Source organism: Heterocephalus glaber, unplaced genomic scaffold (genome assembly GCF_053883595.1).
Source record: "Heterocephalus glaber isolate CG9 unplaced genomic scaffold, H.glaber_assembly_v1.0 deba00000071, whole genome shotgun sequence".
NCBI lineage: Eukaryota > Metazoa > Chordata > Mammalia > Rodentia > Bathyergidae > Heterocephalus > Heterocephalus glaber.
In genome coordinates, this window is record NW_028258137.1 from 12,371,443 (window position 1) to 12,386,332 (window position 14,890).

The window sequence follows — 14,890 nt, forward strand, 5'->3', positions numbered from 1 at the left end:
GGTAGGCGGCAGAACCACTGAGCTAAATCCCCGGCAACATTGTCGTTTTTATATTTCGCTGTATCTTATAAAAATTAATGAAAAATATGCGATTTTTCGTCTTGTATTTAAATAATTGGACTGGTAAGTGGTTAAACACTCATACTCTCATTGAGAAAGGAGTATTACTACCCCTGTTTTACGGTTGACGAAATGGAGGCACAGAGAGGTTGAGTAACTTGCCCAAGGTAACACAGCAAGCAAAGCTAGGCAGTCTGGCTCTCATTTAACCTTTCCATTTTCTTTCTCTGGTTCGGTAGTTTAACTGGGGGCACGTGGCAAGCTACGTGGTGCCCAGGTTCAGAGCGGGTGCACAGGCCCCGTTCACACTGACGTTTCCAATATCAGCAACCACTCCCAGCGGAAGAAGACAGAAAGTCGCGATAGGGCCAAGGGCCGGACCCCGGAGCCCCGCCCATATATCTGTCCCAAGGTCGCCTACTAAGGCGTCCCTACGCTCCCGCCGCAATCCTGCCCAGTAAGCAACAGCAGCCGCAACACCTGGCGAAGAACCTGAGCCTCAACTTCTGAGACGCAGACTCGGAACCACACGCGCATGCGTGCGCCCTCTGGGAGCCAGAACTACGCAAGCGCAACGGAGGGGTCCACGAAGCCTCTTCCTCGGCCCCGGCCCCGGCCCCGGCCCCGCCCCACCATGCAATCCCCGCCCCATTAACAGGAGGCCCCGCCCCCGCGAGCCTGCCCTGCTTCGGGGCCCCGGCTTCTCTCATTGCGCAGCGCGTTTGTCACCTGGTGAACTCCTTCCGCGGGCCGCCCGGGGAAGGCGGCACATCGCTGGGTGGGCTCCCCGAGGGTGGCGGTGATGCTGCTTGGCCGCCCGCGGAGGCCCGGTGAGACGGGCCGCGGACCCCGGACCCTCCCTCAGGTGCCATCGGGAGTCGGTGGGGCGGGGTCGCTCCCTCCCCGGTCCGCACAGGTGTGGATGCCGGGTTCGGGAGAACCACCTGGGCCTGCACCAAGGGGTCGCCTCGGCGGTTCCCACGGCCCGAGACCTGGCACACGAAAGCAGAATCGGGAAGGGCAGTGCTCAGCTTTAGGCGCTCCCTCCCTCTGGCACTTCGGAGGAGAATATATAATACAGTCTAGGCCATCAGCACGTGTTAACTAAGTTATTATTTATGGTAAAGAAAGATCCTGCACCTCATGGTGGATCCCCGTAATAAGTTCTGGAAATTTTACAAGCTCTGACCCATGGTGTCTGTCTCTGTGGAGTTTTATCTGGGGAATTTATTTTTCTTTATCTGGTAAACTCTTCTTGGCTAGGGTATTTTCCCCAAGATCTATAAACGTTCGTGCTGCTTCCTTCATGTATTAGAGAAGTGGTGAGAGAAAATGTGTATGGATCTAGGATTCCTAAAAGTCTCTAACGAGGGTGTAGCTCAGTGGTACAGCGCATGCTTAGCATGCACGAGGCCCCGGGTTCAATCCCTGGCACTTCCAGCGCTGGAGAGGCTTTCTTATGCCCATAGCTTTCCGTGTTTATCTTCCAGGGAACCTGTACAAGGGAGCCAGCTGAGCGAAGCCAAACCAAGCGTAGGTACGGCCTCTGTCCTTGGGGAGGAGAGAGGAATGTGCTACAAGTCATTTGGGCTTCCCTGGAGGAAGGAACTCTGTGAAGTTTTTCCAGAGCTGGGCAGAGGACCCCTTTGGATGCCTTCCAGCTCAAGCCAGTGTTCTAAATGTGGTTCTAGAAGACAAAGCTTTTCTTTCTTCTGCTTTTTCTTTCTTTTTTTTTAAAGACAGTTTTGCTCTGTAGTTCAGGCTGGCCTTGAACTCTCTCTGTAGCTTGCCAGGGATTTAGCTCAATGACGCCCCGCCTGCCTCGCAAGTGCAAGGTCTTGAGTTTGAACCCCGGTATGGGAAGAAAAAGAAAAAAAAGGAGTATATGTAGCTGATGCTGGCCTCCAACTTCCTGCAGTCCTCCCGCCTCACCTTCCGAATGCTGTTGAGATTACAGGGATGGGGCTGGCATTTCCAGCACTTTCTTGGACATAAACCTGGCGACTTGTTACACTTTTTGTATATTTTGGTTGCAAACATATATCTATAAAAACTTGAGCTTGTGCCTCCAATGTTTTTATGTATAACTTCTGAACTGTCTCCATGTAGTACACCAAAATATTATGCATATTATGAAGATGAAAACTTTTTTTGACAAAAACTTTAAAGGGTAAATATAAACATGTTTTCATCACGCCCCCGAGGGCAATGGCTTGTGGTGTACTTGGGAAGTGCTCCCTGCAGGCCGGGCATAGAGAAAATCCTAGCTTCACAGCCTAGGGTACCTAAAGAGGAAGGCATCCTTTGGGCATTGCCTTCCTATGGCCATAATTAACCCACTCTGCCATCAAATGTATTTTTATTTTGAAACAGGATCTTAATAAGTGGCTATGTTACCCAGGCTGAGATCAAACTTGTAATCCTTCTGCCTCAGCCTCCCAGAATGCCCGGATTACAGGCATGTGCTGCCATGCCCGGTGCCCCCCCCCGCGCAACTTCAGTATACTCTTTGTGCTTTTCTATGGCAGGATCCATTAAGTCCCTCAAAGCCTTGCCTTTGATGGTGCTTTGTTCTAGGGGACTACAGGATTAACTGTCTCGCCGTGGCAGGTCCTGGGCTGCTACACTCCGATCCCTTAGTACTAGCTAGATTTTCAATGTCCTCTGGCCACTTACTTACAAGCCTTAGGTTGCCCCTGTTTCCTTCAGGGCTTCTTGTTCAGGGCTCCTGGCCCTATTTTTGTATTAATCTAAATTCTTAGCTTTAAGCCACAGAAACTAACTCTGGCGACTCCAAGTAGAAGTAAGTTTGTGGAAGATACTTGTTAGCTCTCAGAAGCTCTGAAAGGGTTGGAGAATCAGATCTGGAAGAGATCACACAACAGAGCTGTGAAACACAGAAGAGGCACCACTGAAGTGGGACAGAGATGCCACCATCTTTGAAAGCTCGATGTAGCTGCTGCCACTGCCACCAAAGACAGTTGCTGCCTCTTCCCATCATCAGCATGGCCCTGTGGGTCTGATCAGAAGAGCCAGTCACTCACTGTTAACTGCTGCTTGCAGCCTTTAATATTAGAGATGATCTACCCTTTCCTTTTTTTCCAGGGAGCACTGGGGAAATAAGTTAACTACTTTGCATTGGTCTGATAAATTCAGAGAAATGTTCCTGGGAGTCCGCTTGATGAACTCTGGGGACCAGTTTTTGGATGTGTCCACCTCTTTCCACTTCTTTCCTGATTCTTGTTCTTACGTCAGCTTGGTCTCTCTGTTTCATTCTGCTTTCCCGACACCTGAATGCTTACCTCCTGTCGTTTGCTGTCATACATTGTGACTCCCATTCTCTCACAGTCCTACTCACGTTCTCCGGAAGTCCAGCATCACAGCCCATGGGAAGGAGGGTGTGTCTCTAGGAAGTCCGTCTGGGGCATTGTGAGCTATGAATGTGGAGCAAAGCCCCAGCCCACTTCCAACCCATAGCCTCTGGGATGGTTAATCTACTTCTGCAGCAGACATCCATCGAGCTGCTACTCCCTGCCCTGCCTTGAGCCAGTGGAGGGGATAGAACAGTGGCAGATTCTGCACCCTATCCCCTGTTTGGAGCAGAATGCTGTTGTGCTCTAAGAAGTAGGTGAAAAAAGGACATGAAACAAGAATTATTTGGTGAGCCAGGGCTGGTGGTTCATGCCTGGAATCTCAGCACTCTGGGAGGCTGAGGCAGGAGGTTCACAAGTTTGAGGCCCATCTGGGAAACTAAGCAAGACCCTCTCTCAAAATGAAAACGTATTTATTTATTTATTTATTTATTTATTGGATTTTTGAGACAGGATCTCACCAATGTATTCCAGGCTGGCCTTGAAGTCACTATGTAGCCTAGACTGGCCTTGAACTTGCTTCAATCTTCCTGCCTCAACCACCTTAGTGCTGGGATTACAGGTGTGTGTCACTGCCCAATTTAAAACAAAATAAAATACCTTTTGAGAGAGGTTGGGGAAGTAGCTCAATGCACAGGACCTAGCACCTCCTGAAAAAGAATTCTTGGGCCCCTACATACACTACTCATATATGTTTTGGGTTCCTGAAACCTGAAAGTGCAGTGCTTCTTGCATTTCTTCTGTTCCTAGCAGAGTTGCAAATGTCTCAGTTTCCAGATCACAGTTTGTGCGCACATACAAAGCCTGCCCTGCATTTGGGGATATAGGAATGGGGTCCTACCTGTTCTTGCATCATTAAATACCAGGGGGTCCTGGAACAGAGGACCACCAGTTTGGGCCTGGGTGCCCAAGGGGCCTGACTCTCAGGGCCCTCAGGGTCAGCCCCTGGTTCCACTAGCAACCAGGCGGTTCCTCTCCCCACCCCAGGTCTGATCTCAAACATTGCCGCAGAGACCCCAACCCCAAGCAGTGTAACCACCAGCTGGCTACTTTCCCCAGGTCACAAGCGAATCTGGGGCTGGTCTGAAGCTAAGCACCTCCCTCATCTCTGCCCAGATGTTAAGGGGGAACCCAGGGTTCCCTCCTCCCAAGTTTGCTGAAGTCCTTCACTTCTCTCAGTTCATTCCATGCAGCCAGCCCCATGTTCCGGGGACCCTCCACCCACCCTAAGTGGAGACGTGGCCCTTCTGCCAGCAGCACCTAACTCCAGTGTAACCAAAACTACTCTGCTTCCTTGAACTCAGGATATCATTGTAAACTGGCCTGCTGAAATTAGGACCTCTTTGTATCTTCTCCTCCTTTTCCTCCTCTTCCTCTTCCTCCTCTTTTTCCTCCTCTTCTATCTCTTCCTCCTCCTCCTCCTTCCCAGTACAGGAGATTGAACCCAGGGCCTTTGCACTGATCTACATCCCCAGCTCTTTAGAATTTTTAATTATATTTTGAGTCAAGATCTTACTAAGTTGCCTAGACTGGGCTCAAATTTGCAATTCTCAAAAAAAAAATTTTTTTGCAATTCTCTTGCCTCAGCCTCCCAGAGTGCTGGGATTATAGGCATGCACCACCATGCCTGGCTGTATTTTCTTTTAAAACAACATCTCCTGCTAACACTTAGCAGTATGCCTAATTGGTAACCATAAATTCTACCATAAACCTTCTAATTTGAATTTTAAGTTTTAATTTGAATTTCAGATGTGTCAAACTCACTTTAATAGGATTTAAAAAACATTACTGTCCTCTCTTCTAATTGCTCAAGAATTGGGGCATGAGGGGAGACCTTTGAATACTTGAGCCTAGAGAGGGAGCCAATGAGGCTGTCCTATCTTGTACCAGGTCCCTCCCCTTTCTGTATGTTCATGATCAATAACACAGGTTTGGAATCAGGGAAACTGTTCATCTGAGGGCCACAGTGTTGTGAACTTGAGGCTCTTTTGTAGAAAGTGCTCGCTTTGCTCGTCCTCCGAGCCACCCTGGCTCTTTCAGCAGTGGCAGCAGCCAGCACAGGATTAGCACAGGGCCAGGTGTGAGCTGTGGGCCTGGCAACAGGGAGGCCAGCGAGGGCGGCCGGGCACACACTCTCAGTCCATCCCAGGCGGGCAGCAGGAGGACACTTGAGAATTAACCTGGACCAGGCCTGGTGTCTGCTCATCGAACAAGAGGGTCCACCCAGGTAGTCCCTCTCCTCCCCACTGATGGTATCACCCAAAATCCAGGGCTGGGCAAGGCAGTGATTCTGACTGTGGGTTTGGGGCTGAAGGAATAGCCATGAGGTATGTTTGTTTTGAGACGTGCCAAAGGCTCATTTGTCTCCTTATGTAGATGACCCTGGGAGCCCTAGCCCAGCCCTAGGTAGGGGGAGAGTTCCATCAGAGGCCAGGCAAGGGTGTCCATTTGAGGGACAGGAGCTCTGTCTCCCACCAGAGCTCAGGAGCAGGGCAGGGCCCCGTGTGCACTTGTCACTTCCCCTGCACCCCTTTCTTTGTCCCCTGCACCATCTCTTTCTCTCTTTAGATTTGGACATGGCTGGGGAGCCCAGGCCGGGCCCTGGCCAGCCAGGACAGAAGAGGCAGCAGGACACAGCCGGCTTCCGGTGAGTTTGTCCAGGCCCCCACTGGGAGGGAGGCTGGCTGCTGGCTTGTGTGGGTTTCCTGAGACAGGACAAAGACCCCACAGGCTCCCTAAGTACACTGGCTACACATGGCTCAGGTTGTCAGTCCTGTGAGGAGGTCCCTAGTCCCTTGGGCAAAGGTTTTGTCTGTAAACTGGGGGAGTGGACCCAGCATATTCTGGTGCCCCCCCAGCTGACATAACCAAAGCCATCCTGCTGATCGGGGAGGGGTGTGCCTCTGACTGCCTGGGGCCAGCGCTTTCTCCCTCCCTCTCTCTCTCTCTCTCCCTCCCTCCCTCCCTCTCTCTCTCTCTCTCTCTCTCTCTCTCTCTCTCTCTCTCTGGGAGCCTCACCTATGGATGTTGGGGGCTTTCCCCAGGTATAGATATTTGGGAGGCAGTAAATGAGAACCTTTCTCGATGACATCTTGCTCAGAAAATGTAAAGGAAAACTTTTTTTTTGGATGCCAGGGAGGGATGAAATCCAGAACCACCTCCCATTTATCTGTGAGTGCAGGTGTTCTACCACTGAGCTATATCTCCAATGATTTTTTTATTTTTTATTTTGAGACAGGGTCTCACTAAATTGCTCAGGCAGGACTTGAATTTAGATCCTCCTGCCTCAGCCTCCCAAGTGCTGGGATTACAGGGGTAATCCCACCATGGCCTGAAAAAAGGGCCATTTCTGAGATTAGATGAAGTTCCACAGTTCTTCACTTTTAGTTGCCTTCATCAGATTTCATATTTTCATCTCACCCCTTCTCCCAGCAGGTTTCAGTTCAATCCTGTCTACTCTCCCTGGGGTGGGGTTGTCCATGGTGGGGTGCAGTTAGCAATAGGGAGGGAGCAGGCCTGTAGGGCAGGGACTCCGACTTCTTTCAGAGGGGGCCCTGGCATTCAAGCTCTGGGGCAGAGGTGGCCTCCCTCAGGCCTCACTGTGCCCCTAGGACTCCAGTGAGGACAACTAAGTGCTTCCTCAGATGCTGGGTGGCATGGCGGGAGGCTGTGGTGGTGTGGCTGGGCCTCTTGGGATGGTCCCCAGGGAGGGAAATGTGGGGATGGGGCTCTGTCCAGCACTAGGCTCCTGGATGGCTTCTCTGTGAGAAGTAGTCAAATCTAGGCCATGGGATTTGGGCCCCAAATGGAATTGTATGAGTATGGAGGGCGTGTTGTGGTGGAGAATTTAGCCCACACCAGCCTCCTCCTCCTGCCCCACAGCCTGGCTTTAGGACACTTGAGGAGGTGTCTGGACTCTGGCCCCCAGAGCCATTCCAACGGGGGCCTTTTGTTTCTCTTTTGGTGCAAGTCCTGGGCTTGCAGACTGTGACCATTAGCCCTGACCAGGAGGCAGCTGCTGCTTGCCCTGGTGCAAGCAGGCCGCCCCCTTGGGACCTGTTAGGGACACAGGCCTCACTGCTGGCAAAGCAGAGCAGGGTAGGGAGGCCCCCAAACAGGGTGAGGGGCACCTCTGCCTGCAACAGCATGGACGAAAACGTCCTGGCTCCATTCCATCCATCCTGTCTCACTGTGGGCAACAGTTGGCAAAATCGTGTTCCTTTAAAGTGCTCATTCCTGCTTACTCTTAAAAGTACACTTAAAACAAATCAATTGGGGAAGCAAAGAAGAAAAAACACTTCGTGCATTGGCCGGGAATCGAACCCGGGCCTCCCGCGTGGCAGGCGAGAATTCTACCACTGAACCACCAATGCCTGGATAAGAGGCTCTCTCACCCGGTGGCTCAGGTGGTCGGCGGGAGGCACTGTTCGGGTCTGGTTTCTGCCCAGCCACGCCTGGAGTAGTCTCTTGGAGCTCTGTCTGGCCTCAGCCCTCCCCGAAACCCGGACCCCACCTTGCCAGGCTCTTTTCTCCTCCTCCTGAGACCGGAATCACCAGCAGCCCTGTGCTTCCCTCCACCCACCCAGATCTCCTGGGGCCAGAAATCAGGGGTGGCCAGAAACCTCAGCTGAATTCTGGGGACCCTGTGGGATGAATGGGAGGGGTCAGCGTTCCGGGTGGCCTCCGTCAGGCCCCCCTCTTGGGCTGGCCCTGAGCTGGCCACAGGGGTCACAGCCCCAGAAAGTCGTTCCAGAAGTTTACCTTCCCGCAGGGATCCCTTCCCCTTCCCCCAACTCACTGCCTCCTCCCCAGCCCCAGCGCCTGGGACCCGCCCATTCCTGCCAAGCCAAGGGACCCAGTGGTCTCTCCGAAAGCACTGATCTCGAGCCCCTCCTGGACCAGTGCCCTGGAGGCTCGGAGCTGTGAAAAGGGGTGAGGCTGGCACATGTGAGCCTGGGACCTTTTGAGGGCCAGGTCACCATTTTCCAGGGCCTGCAGCAGAGGGGCAGGTGGCCCAGCCACAGTCCTAACCCTGTCTGCTGGCCCTGCACCCTGGCAGTTCCCACACCCAGATTAGTGGCTCTCACACTCACCTTGGCTCTGGGCTCTAACTTAACTCTCCCCTTTCATCCTTTGCCAGACTTGGATCCAGAACATTTGCAGTCCTGGCTTAGGCAGAGGAGCTTTTGGAGGCAACTGTCCCCCTCTCCTGCTCCCTGGAACCACAGGGAGGAACCACAGGGAGGGGTCCCTTATCAGAATCCAACCAGGGAGAAGGTGCTTGGCTGTGGTCTCAAGAGCAACTCTGGGTGGGCCGGGGATTTAGCTCAGTGGTTCCGCTGCCTGCCTCGCAAGCACAAGGTCCCGAGTTTGATCCCCGGTACCAAAACCTCCCCCAAAAAACTAAAGAGTAACTCTGGGCAAGTCGCTGGGGTCTTCCGGTGGAGAATCTTGGCGCCCTAAGGAAAAGCTGCATACTCAGTTTCCCCAAATTCAGTTGGGGACCAAGAAGACTCTGGCCCTGGACAATGACACACACCCCTTTCCTATTTACTGTATCTCCACAGAGGCAGCAGCAACTACCACTTGAACTATGAGCTGCACGGAGGAGATGCCCCCTGTAGGTGGGTGCACCTGCCCCGTGTCCCTGGGGCAGCCCGTGGGGCTGGTGGCCTGACTCCTCCTCTGTCCTGTCCCTGTAGGGGGTATGGACACCAGAGGATCTCCCCACTCATCAACCAGGTGCCTGGCAAGCTCCAAAGGACTTTCATGGGCCTGGGGGTCAGAAGGAGCTGCAGCCCCTACAAGGCCTCTAGGAGCAGATACCTGCACCCCGAGCAGGCCAAGCGTGAGTTCGGCCACAGCTGCAGTGCTGGGGAGAGGCTGGGTGGCTCAAGCGCAGTGACAGCAGGCCTAGGAGCCCTGGGAGCCATGCTCTTGGCCCTTGTGGCCTCTGCGGGCACCAACCCTGGCCCCTCCCCAGCTGTGAGGACCGAGGAGCTGCGCTCCATCCGGGGGAAGCTGAGCGAGATCAAAGCCCAGGTGGACAGGCTGTTGGAGAGTCTGGAGCACATGGACCAGCGCAGAGCCCAGGCTGCAGGTCAGGCACCAAAGGTGGGCCCAGGCCATGTTCTCAGTGGGCCCCAGATTTTCCTACCTCTGAAGATGTGCGGTTGCCCAAGGGACTGCTGGAGCTTTGTCTGCAGGCCTCCCCTCCTCAGCGTACCTTGGGCTCCTTCTGCCTGTTCCTGTGGCTGGGGGCTCTCATGGTTCTGGGTTGTCCTGTCACACTCAGTAGCTGTCAGGAGTCACACCTGAGTCCCAGCCCATCTGCCTCTTGTCCTCTCAACGTCTAGATCACTTCTGGGTCCCTGAGGGGGTCCTCTGGGCCCTCCAAACTTGGCCATTGACGTGATTTTCTTTGTTTTTTACGAGATAGGCTCTCACTGTGTACCCCATGCTGGCCTTGAACTCTCAGTGATACTCCTGCTTCAGCCTCCTGAGTGCTGGGGTTACAGGTGTGCACCACCATGCCTGGCTAACTGATTTTCTGCACAGGGACAAAGGACAGTGACAAGAACAGGGTCCCTGGTAGTGAGGGCTGCTCACGCCAAACTACTGAGGCCCAACAGGAGCCCAGGGGCCAGCGGGAAGGATAGCCACAGAGCAGGCGGTGAGTAGTCTGGTCCCGCCTCCTTTCCCACCCTTCTCATGCTGGATCCTTATGGCCTCCTGGTGAGCAAAGGAGGGACTTAAGTTTGTGCAGGTTTGTGTGGGGAAACCATGGGACTTCTAACCCAGAGCAGTGCTCACATGAAGGATGGACCCTGCCTTGCTCTTTAACTCAACCTTGGGCTTGGTTGGCCCAGCAGTACTAGGGCCTACTACCAGGCAGCTGGGCACTTTGGTCAGTTCTGGGCTGAAGTATCTCCTGGAAGGCAGGGGACGGGAAGTTTAACCACTGTAGAGGGAATCTCACAGGTGTGTTCCATGGCCCTAGATCCCTTGCATAAGAACCACCTGTTAAGTTTGGTAAACCTCCATTTCTCCCCTCTCCCCAGCCCCACCCCCACTTACTGCCCCACGGTCCGGTCCTTCAGCTGTCTGCATGGCACCCTGCTCCCCAGGCTGTGGCACACAGGGATTCCTGGATGGAGAAAGTCCAACCCTGGGACCACAAAGGGCCAGAGTTCTGTATTTTCCAACCTCCACTATCTGTGGTCTGTAAGGTGGGCCACCATCACACTGCCCGCTGGGCTCTCCCAGCAAGGCTAGGGCATGGGGGTTGGCAGTGGTGAAGTCCCCTCTTTCCCCTGCCCATCTGTATCCTTGGCCTGCTGGGCTCAGAGGGCCCTCACTGCTGCCCAGGGCCTGAGCCACAACTGCTCTGGGAAAATGGGCTAAATGGAAATGCAGGTGCCCAAGAGTCAGGAAGACTAGAGGGGATGGGCATGCAGCTCAGTGGTAGAGGATGCTCTTAGGGTGCACCAGGCCCCAGTTCATTCCTCATACCTCTAACCTCCAAGAAAAGAATCTGGAGTGGCCCCGGAGCTGCCAAAGCTCCCAAGACACGGGGGTGGAACTAGATATTAGCAGGTGGCCCTCTTTCCAGCTGTACTATGCCTCCCTGGGCCCCCTGCTTGTTTTCTTCTACAGGTGCAGAACCAAGCATCTGACCAGGAGGGCGGCCAGTAGCAGGTGGGAACCCTTCTGGGCTCATCAGCTCCGCGCCTCTTCCTGGTTGGCCCCTGCCTCCTGGTAGAACCCATGCAACCTGAGTACCCACTCCAGCACCGGGGCAATGGAAGCAGAGGCATGGTTCAGCCGCACTAGCCGGAAAGCCTCCCCATGGTGTTGGGTCTAGCTTTGTTGGCTGTTTCCAGAATCCTAGGGCTGGCGGGATGGGGGAGGCTCTGTATGGCCCAGCAGCAGCTCCCCATCCTCATAAAGCCAAGGCAGCCTGAGCACAGGGAGCATCACCGGCCCTTCCTGAATGCAGACACTGCCTTAGCTGCTCCCCTCCACGCATCTCCAGGCACACCAGCTGGCCCAGCTTTCTCTACCCGGTGTTGAAACCTTTGTGATCCTCCATTCTAACACTGAGCTGTTTAAGGTCCACAGTGCATGCCCCCTGCAACTCACTTTGCTTCCAGACTCCAGCCTACACAGCCATTCTTCAGAACAGCAGTACTATTCTTTATGTCCTGTTTTGACCTTGTTTTTCATTAGTATGATACTATGCATTCCAGACCTGCTCTAGGAAAATGTATTGTGTCAGAAAGGAAAAAAATACAATGTGCACTTCTTCCTGGTCAAGAGTTCCTATTTGTGGTCCCAGAACATTCTGGCCCTTGGGCTGCCCTGAGCCGGCACTTCCTGTAGAAGCTAAGGTGAGCCCTTGAGACACTCAGATTTTGAAGCTCATACCAAACTGGGATGCAGAAGCCCAGGCTGCTGTTTTTTCAAAAGCAGTTTACCGGCTCTCTCTAATCCAGCCCTGAGGACTCACCAGCAGAACTCAGCCACCTAGGGAAGACTCCACCTTTCTATCCTAGGAACAGAGCTGTGTCTAGCATCCCAATATCCGGGAACTCAGTGTGGACAGGTCACCTGCCCTCTCCCCAGCCCATGCCACTCAGGGCCTCCCAGGAGCTGAGGGTGGACAGAGGAACCAGATGATGAAGTCAGCCTGGAGCCTCACTTTTCACCAGCTGCGGTTAAAGCCTCCTGGACTGCTTTGGTGGGCAGAAAAGGATGGGATCTGGCTTCCACCCAGAGCACAACCCTTTCCAGCTACCCAACCCCGAGCTGTGCTCTTGGCCGACACTAAACCAGGGGATTGGGGTAAACACAGATTGTTTTCTGGGCCACGCAACTCTCCCTACTCTGTCTCAGCAGCTTCTCCTCCAAAGCAATTTCCCACATTAACCCCTGGAGCTGCTTCAGTAGTTCGGCCTATCTTTGCCCACTGGCTAAGTGGCAGGAATATTTAAGGCAGCTCCGTTCCAAGCCCTTGAAATGTGATCCAAGAACACATGACCCAGCTCAGAAGAGCCTTACTCTTAAATCTTAACACCAAAAATAACAAAAGACATTTTTCAGGTATAAAAAGGTTTTAGCTCAGATATTAAATATTAAGAAGGCACAGACCCTTGCCCATCCTCTCAAAACTAGCCCAGTTTACATGCGAGGGAGTCAGTGGGAGCCTGAAGGGGGCCACCTTTTACAAGACCACGGCTCCAGGTCTCATCTTTCAAGTGAGTCCAACTGAAGTCCATTCCAACATGGGAGTCGGCTGGTCTCACAGGTTTCCTCAACGGGGTTGTGGCTGGGAGCCAGCTCGAGTAGCAAAGCTCCTTTAATAAGGAATAGTTTGTAAAAAGCTGTATCTATGCAGCTGCCAGCACATCCGCTCTATCTCTCCACACCCTCTCCTGTGCTCCAACTTCTGAGGTCGGCGCAGTTAGGAGGCCGGCGGCGCAGATCCTTTTAGGGCTGAGGCAGCCCGGTCCTCGCCTCGGTCCTCGGCGTATATCGTTGCTCAGGCTTCGGCTTCAGGGCGGGGCGGCGGCGCCCCTTCGACGAGCTGCGCGCACCAGGCACTGCTGCAGCACCGGGTAGAGGCGCTGGCAGCCCTCGAGGCCCAGGCGCACGGCCTCCGCCCAGCTCTCGATCTGGCCCCCCTCGCCGCTGCCCAGCAGCCCGGCGACCTGATTGAGCACGGGCATGAGCGCCACCGTGAGGCCTGCAGCGGCGCGCTCCTCCTCGAGCCGGGTGGGGTCCAGCAGCCAGATGGGCGCCGGCCCTGGTGTGAGACCCAGGCCGCAGCCCACCACCAGGTCATACATCTCAACTCCCGCGTCGGCCAGGGCGAGGGCGGCGGCAGTGAGCGCGGCAGCCAGAGCCGAGCCGCCGTCTTCCAGCAGCAGCGCCGACACCTCGAGCTGCGCGCGCGGGTAGCGGCCCAGGCGCACGGCCGGCTCCAGCGCCTCCTGCAGCGCTAGCGCCAGCTCGCGTTCCTCGCTGCCACCCTGGGGAGCGCGGCGCCGGCGGCCCGAGAAGGGCGCGCGGCGGAACTCGCAGACCAGGCGGCCGCGCAGTGCGGCGGGAGCCTCGCCACCCGCTCCCGCAGGGCCGCTGCCGCGCTCGCCGCCCTCCGCCTGGCGCGGGCCTGATACGGCGCACAGCACCTTGGTGTCTCCGGCCTCCAGGTAGGCCGAACCCTTAGCCTGGGTCAGCAGCCCGGCGCGCGCGTACACGGGCCGCAACCGAACCGGATCGCGGGCGGCGGGCGCCTCGTCCTCGTCAGTTGCGTACAACTGCGGGGGCTGCGACTCCTCTGGCCCGCGGATGCGGCGGTGATCCCCGGGCATGGCAGCGACCAGCACGGGAGCCGCTTCCGCTCGTTGCCCTACCTCGTGCGAACGCTTCCGCCCGCTTAAAGACGCGCGCCTGCGCGAGGGCTGTCGGGATAGGGGCGGGAAGACGGGGCCACACCTCCCCCTGTCGGCCCGGAGGGAGAACAGTGAGCATCTCTGAGCCCTGGGGCTACAGTCTGGACGCTGAGGAGGGCTGGCCCGTGACCTGGACGGGCCAGCCGACCTCTATCCTCCAGGTTAGGCCTATCTCAGGACGTACATCTTCTTCCTTTCACCTGTGAAGGTTGCATTTTTTTTTTCTTTTTGTACCGGGGATTGAACTTGAGACCTTGCGCTTTCGAGGCAGGCGCCGGAACCACTGAGCTAAATCCCCAGCCTGGTTGTAATTATTTTTTTGTACTCGTGTGACTATCTTACACTTGACTGACTTATCAAAGGAGGTCTTTCAGCCCTCTTTACCCAGTGCTCCGGCTGGCATAAACACTTGGATGAATGGATGGAATGTCTTCCTATTCCTTCCTACACAGGTCACTGGATTGTGAAGTTATCTTTATTTTTTCTTTTCATGAGACAGAGTTCAGGCTGGCCTTAAACTTATTGTATAGCCCAGGCTTGGCCTCAAACTTCTTGTAGTCCTTCTGCCTCAGCCTCCCAACTGCTAGGAATACAGGCGTGTGCTACCACACTGCTCTATAATCATCTTTCTACCTCCACCCAACTCTCCTCACCTGGCATATACTTCTTGAACCCGCTCCTTCTCTCATACCCCAAGTGAGGGGTCCCTTCACCCCAGCATAGACATGCTCCTCCCAAGGCTGAGAGTTATCCTGGGTTCCAGGGCCAGCCATGTATTCAGAGGAACTTCCTTCCCTCTTGCACACTGATTTCAAACCCTGACTTTAGACTTGGACAGACTGGACTCGTCTTGATCCTTACCGACCATGAAGGAAACAGGAGGGGGCAGGCACTGGGGTGAGGGAGGCAATACCTATAACCTGAGAACCTTCTATATGAGACCACCTGATCTCTCATCAGCAGCTTCAGAGGAGGGGGACACAGGCCTAAGACATGGAGTTCTCC

The 14,890-nt window shown here is 54.7% G+C and overlaps 2 protein-coding genes and 1 non-coding gene across 3 annotated transcripts; 1 reads left to right on the forward strand and 2 right to left on the reverse strand.

Moving 5' to 3' along the window:
* Positions 1 to 763: 763 nt before the first annotated feature.
* Positions 764 to 11,290, forward strand: LOC101718980 (uncharacterized). Its single transcript, XM_087204555.1, has 8 exons — positions 764 to 890; positions 1,551 to 1,597; positions 6,000 to 6,078; positions 8,999 to 9,055; positions 9,134 to 9,279; positions 9,415 to 9,545; positions 9,990 to 10,104; positions 11,088 to 11,290. The coding sequence occupies exons 3-8, from the start codon at positions 6,008 to 6,010 to the stop codon at positions 11,105 to 11,107; spliced, it is 540 nt and encodes a 179-aa protein (XP_087060681.1). The 5' UTR covers positions 764 to 890; positions 1,551 to 1,597; positions 6,000 to 6,007; the 3' UTR covers positions 11,108 to 11,290.
* Trnag-gcc (transfer RNA glycine (anticodon GCC)) lies at positions 7,734 to 7,804 on the reverse strand. The gene has a single exon. It is a non-coding gene; the product is annotated as a tRNA-Gly (tRNA).
* Positions 11,291 to 12,525: 1,235 nt separating the features above from the next.
* Positions 12,526 to 13,981, reverse strand: Exosc6 (exosome component 6). The gene has a single exon (XM_004842867.3). It carries the CDS (start codon positions 13,802 to 13,804, stop codon positions 12,986 to 12,988), a length of 819 nt encoding a protein of 272 aa, XP_004842924.1. The 5' UTR covers positions 13,805 to 13,981; the 3' UTR covers positions 12,526 to 12,985.
* Between the last annotated feature and the right edge of the window lie 909 nt (positions 13,982 to 14,890).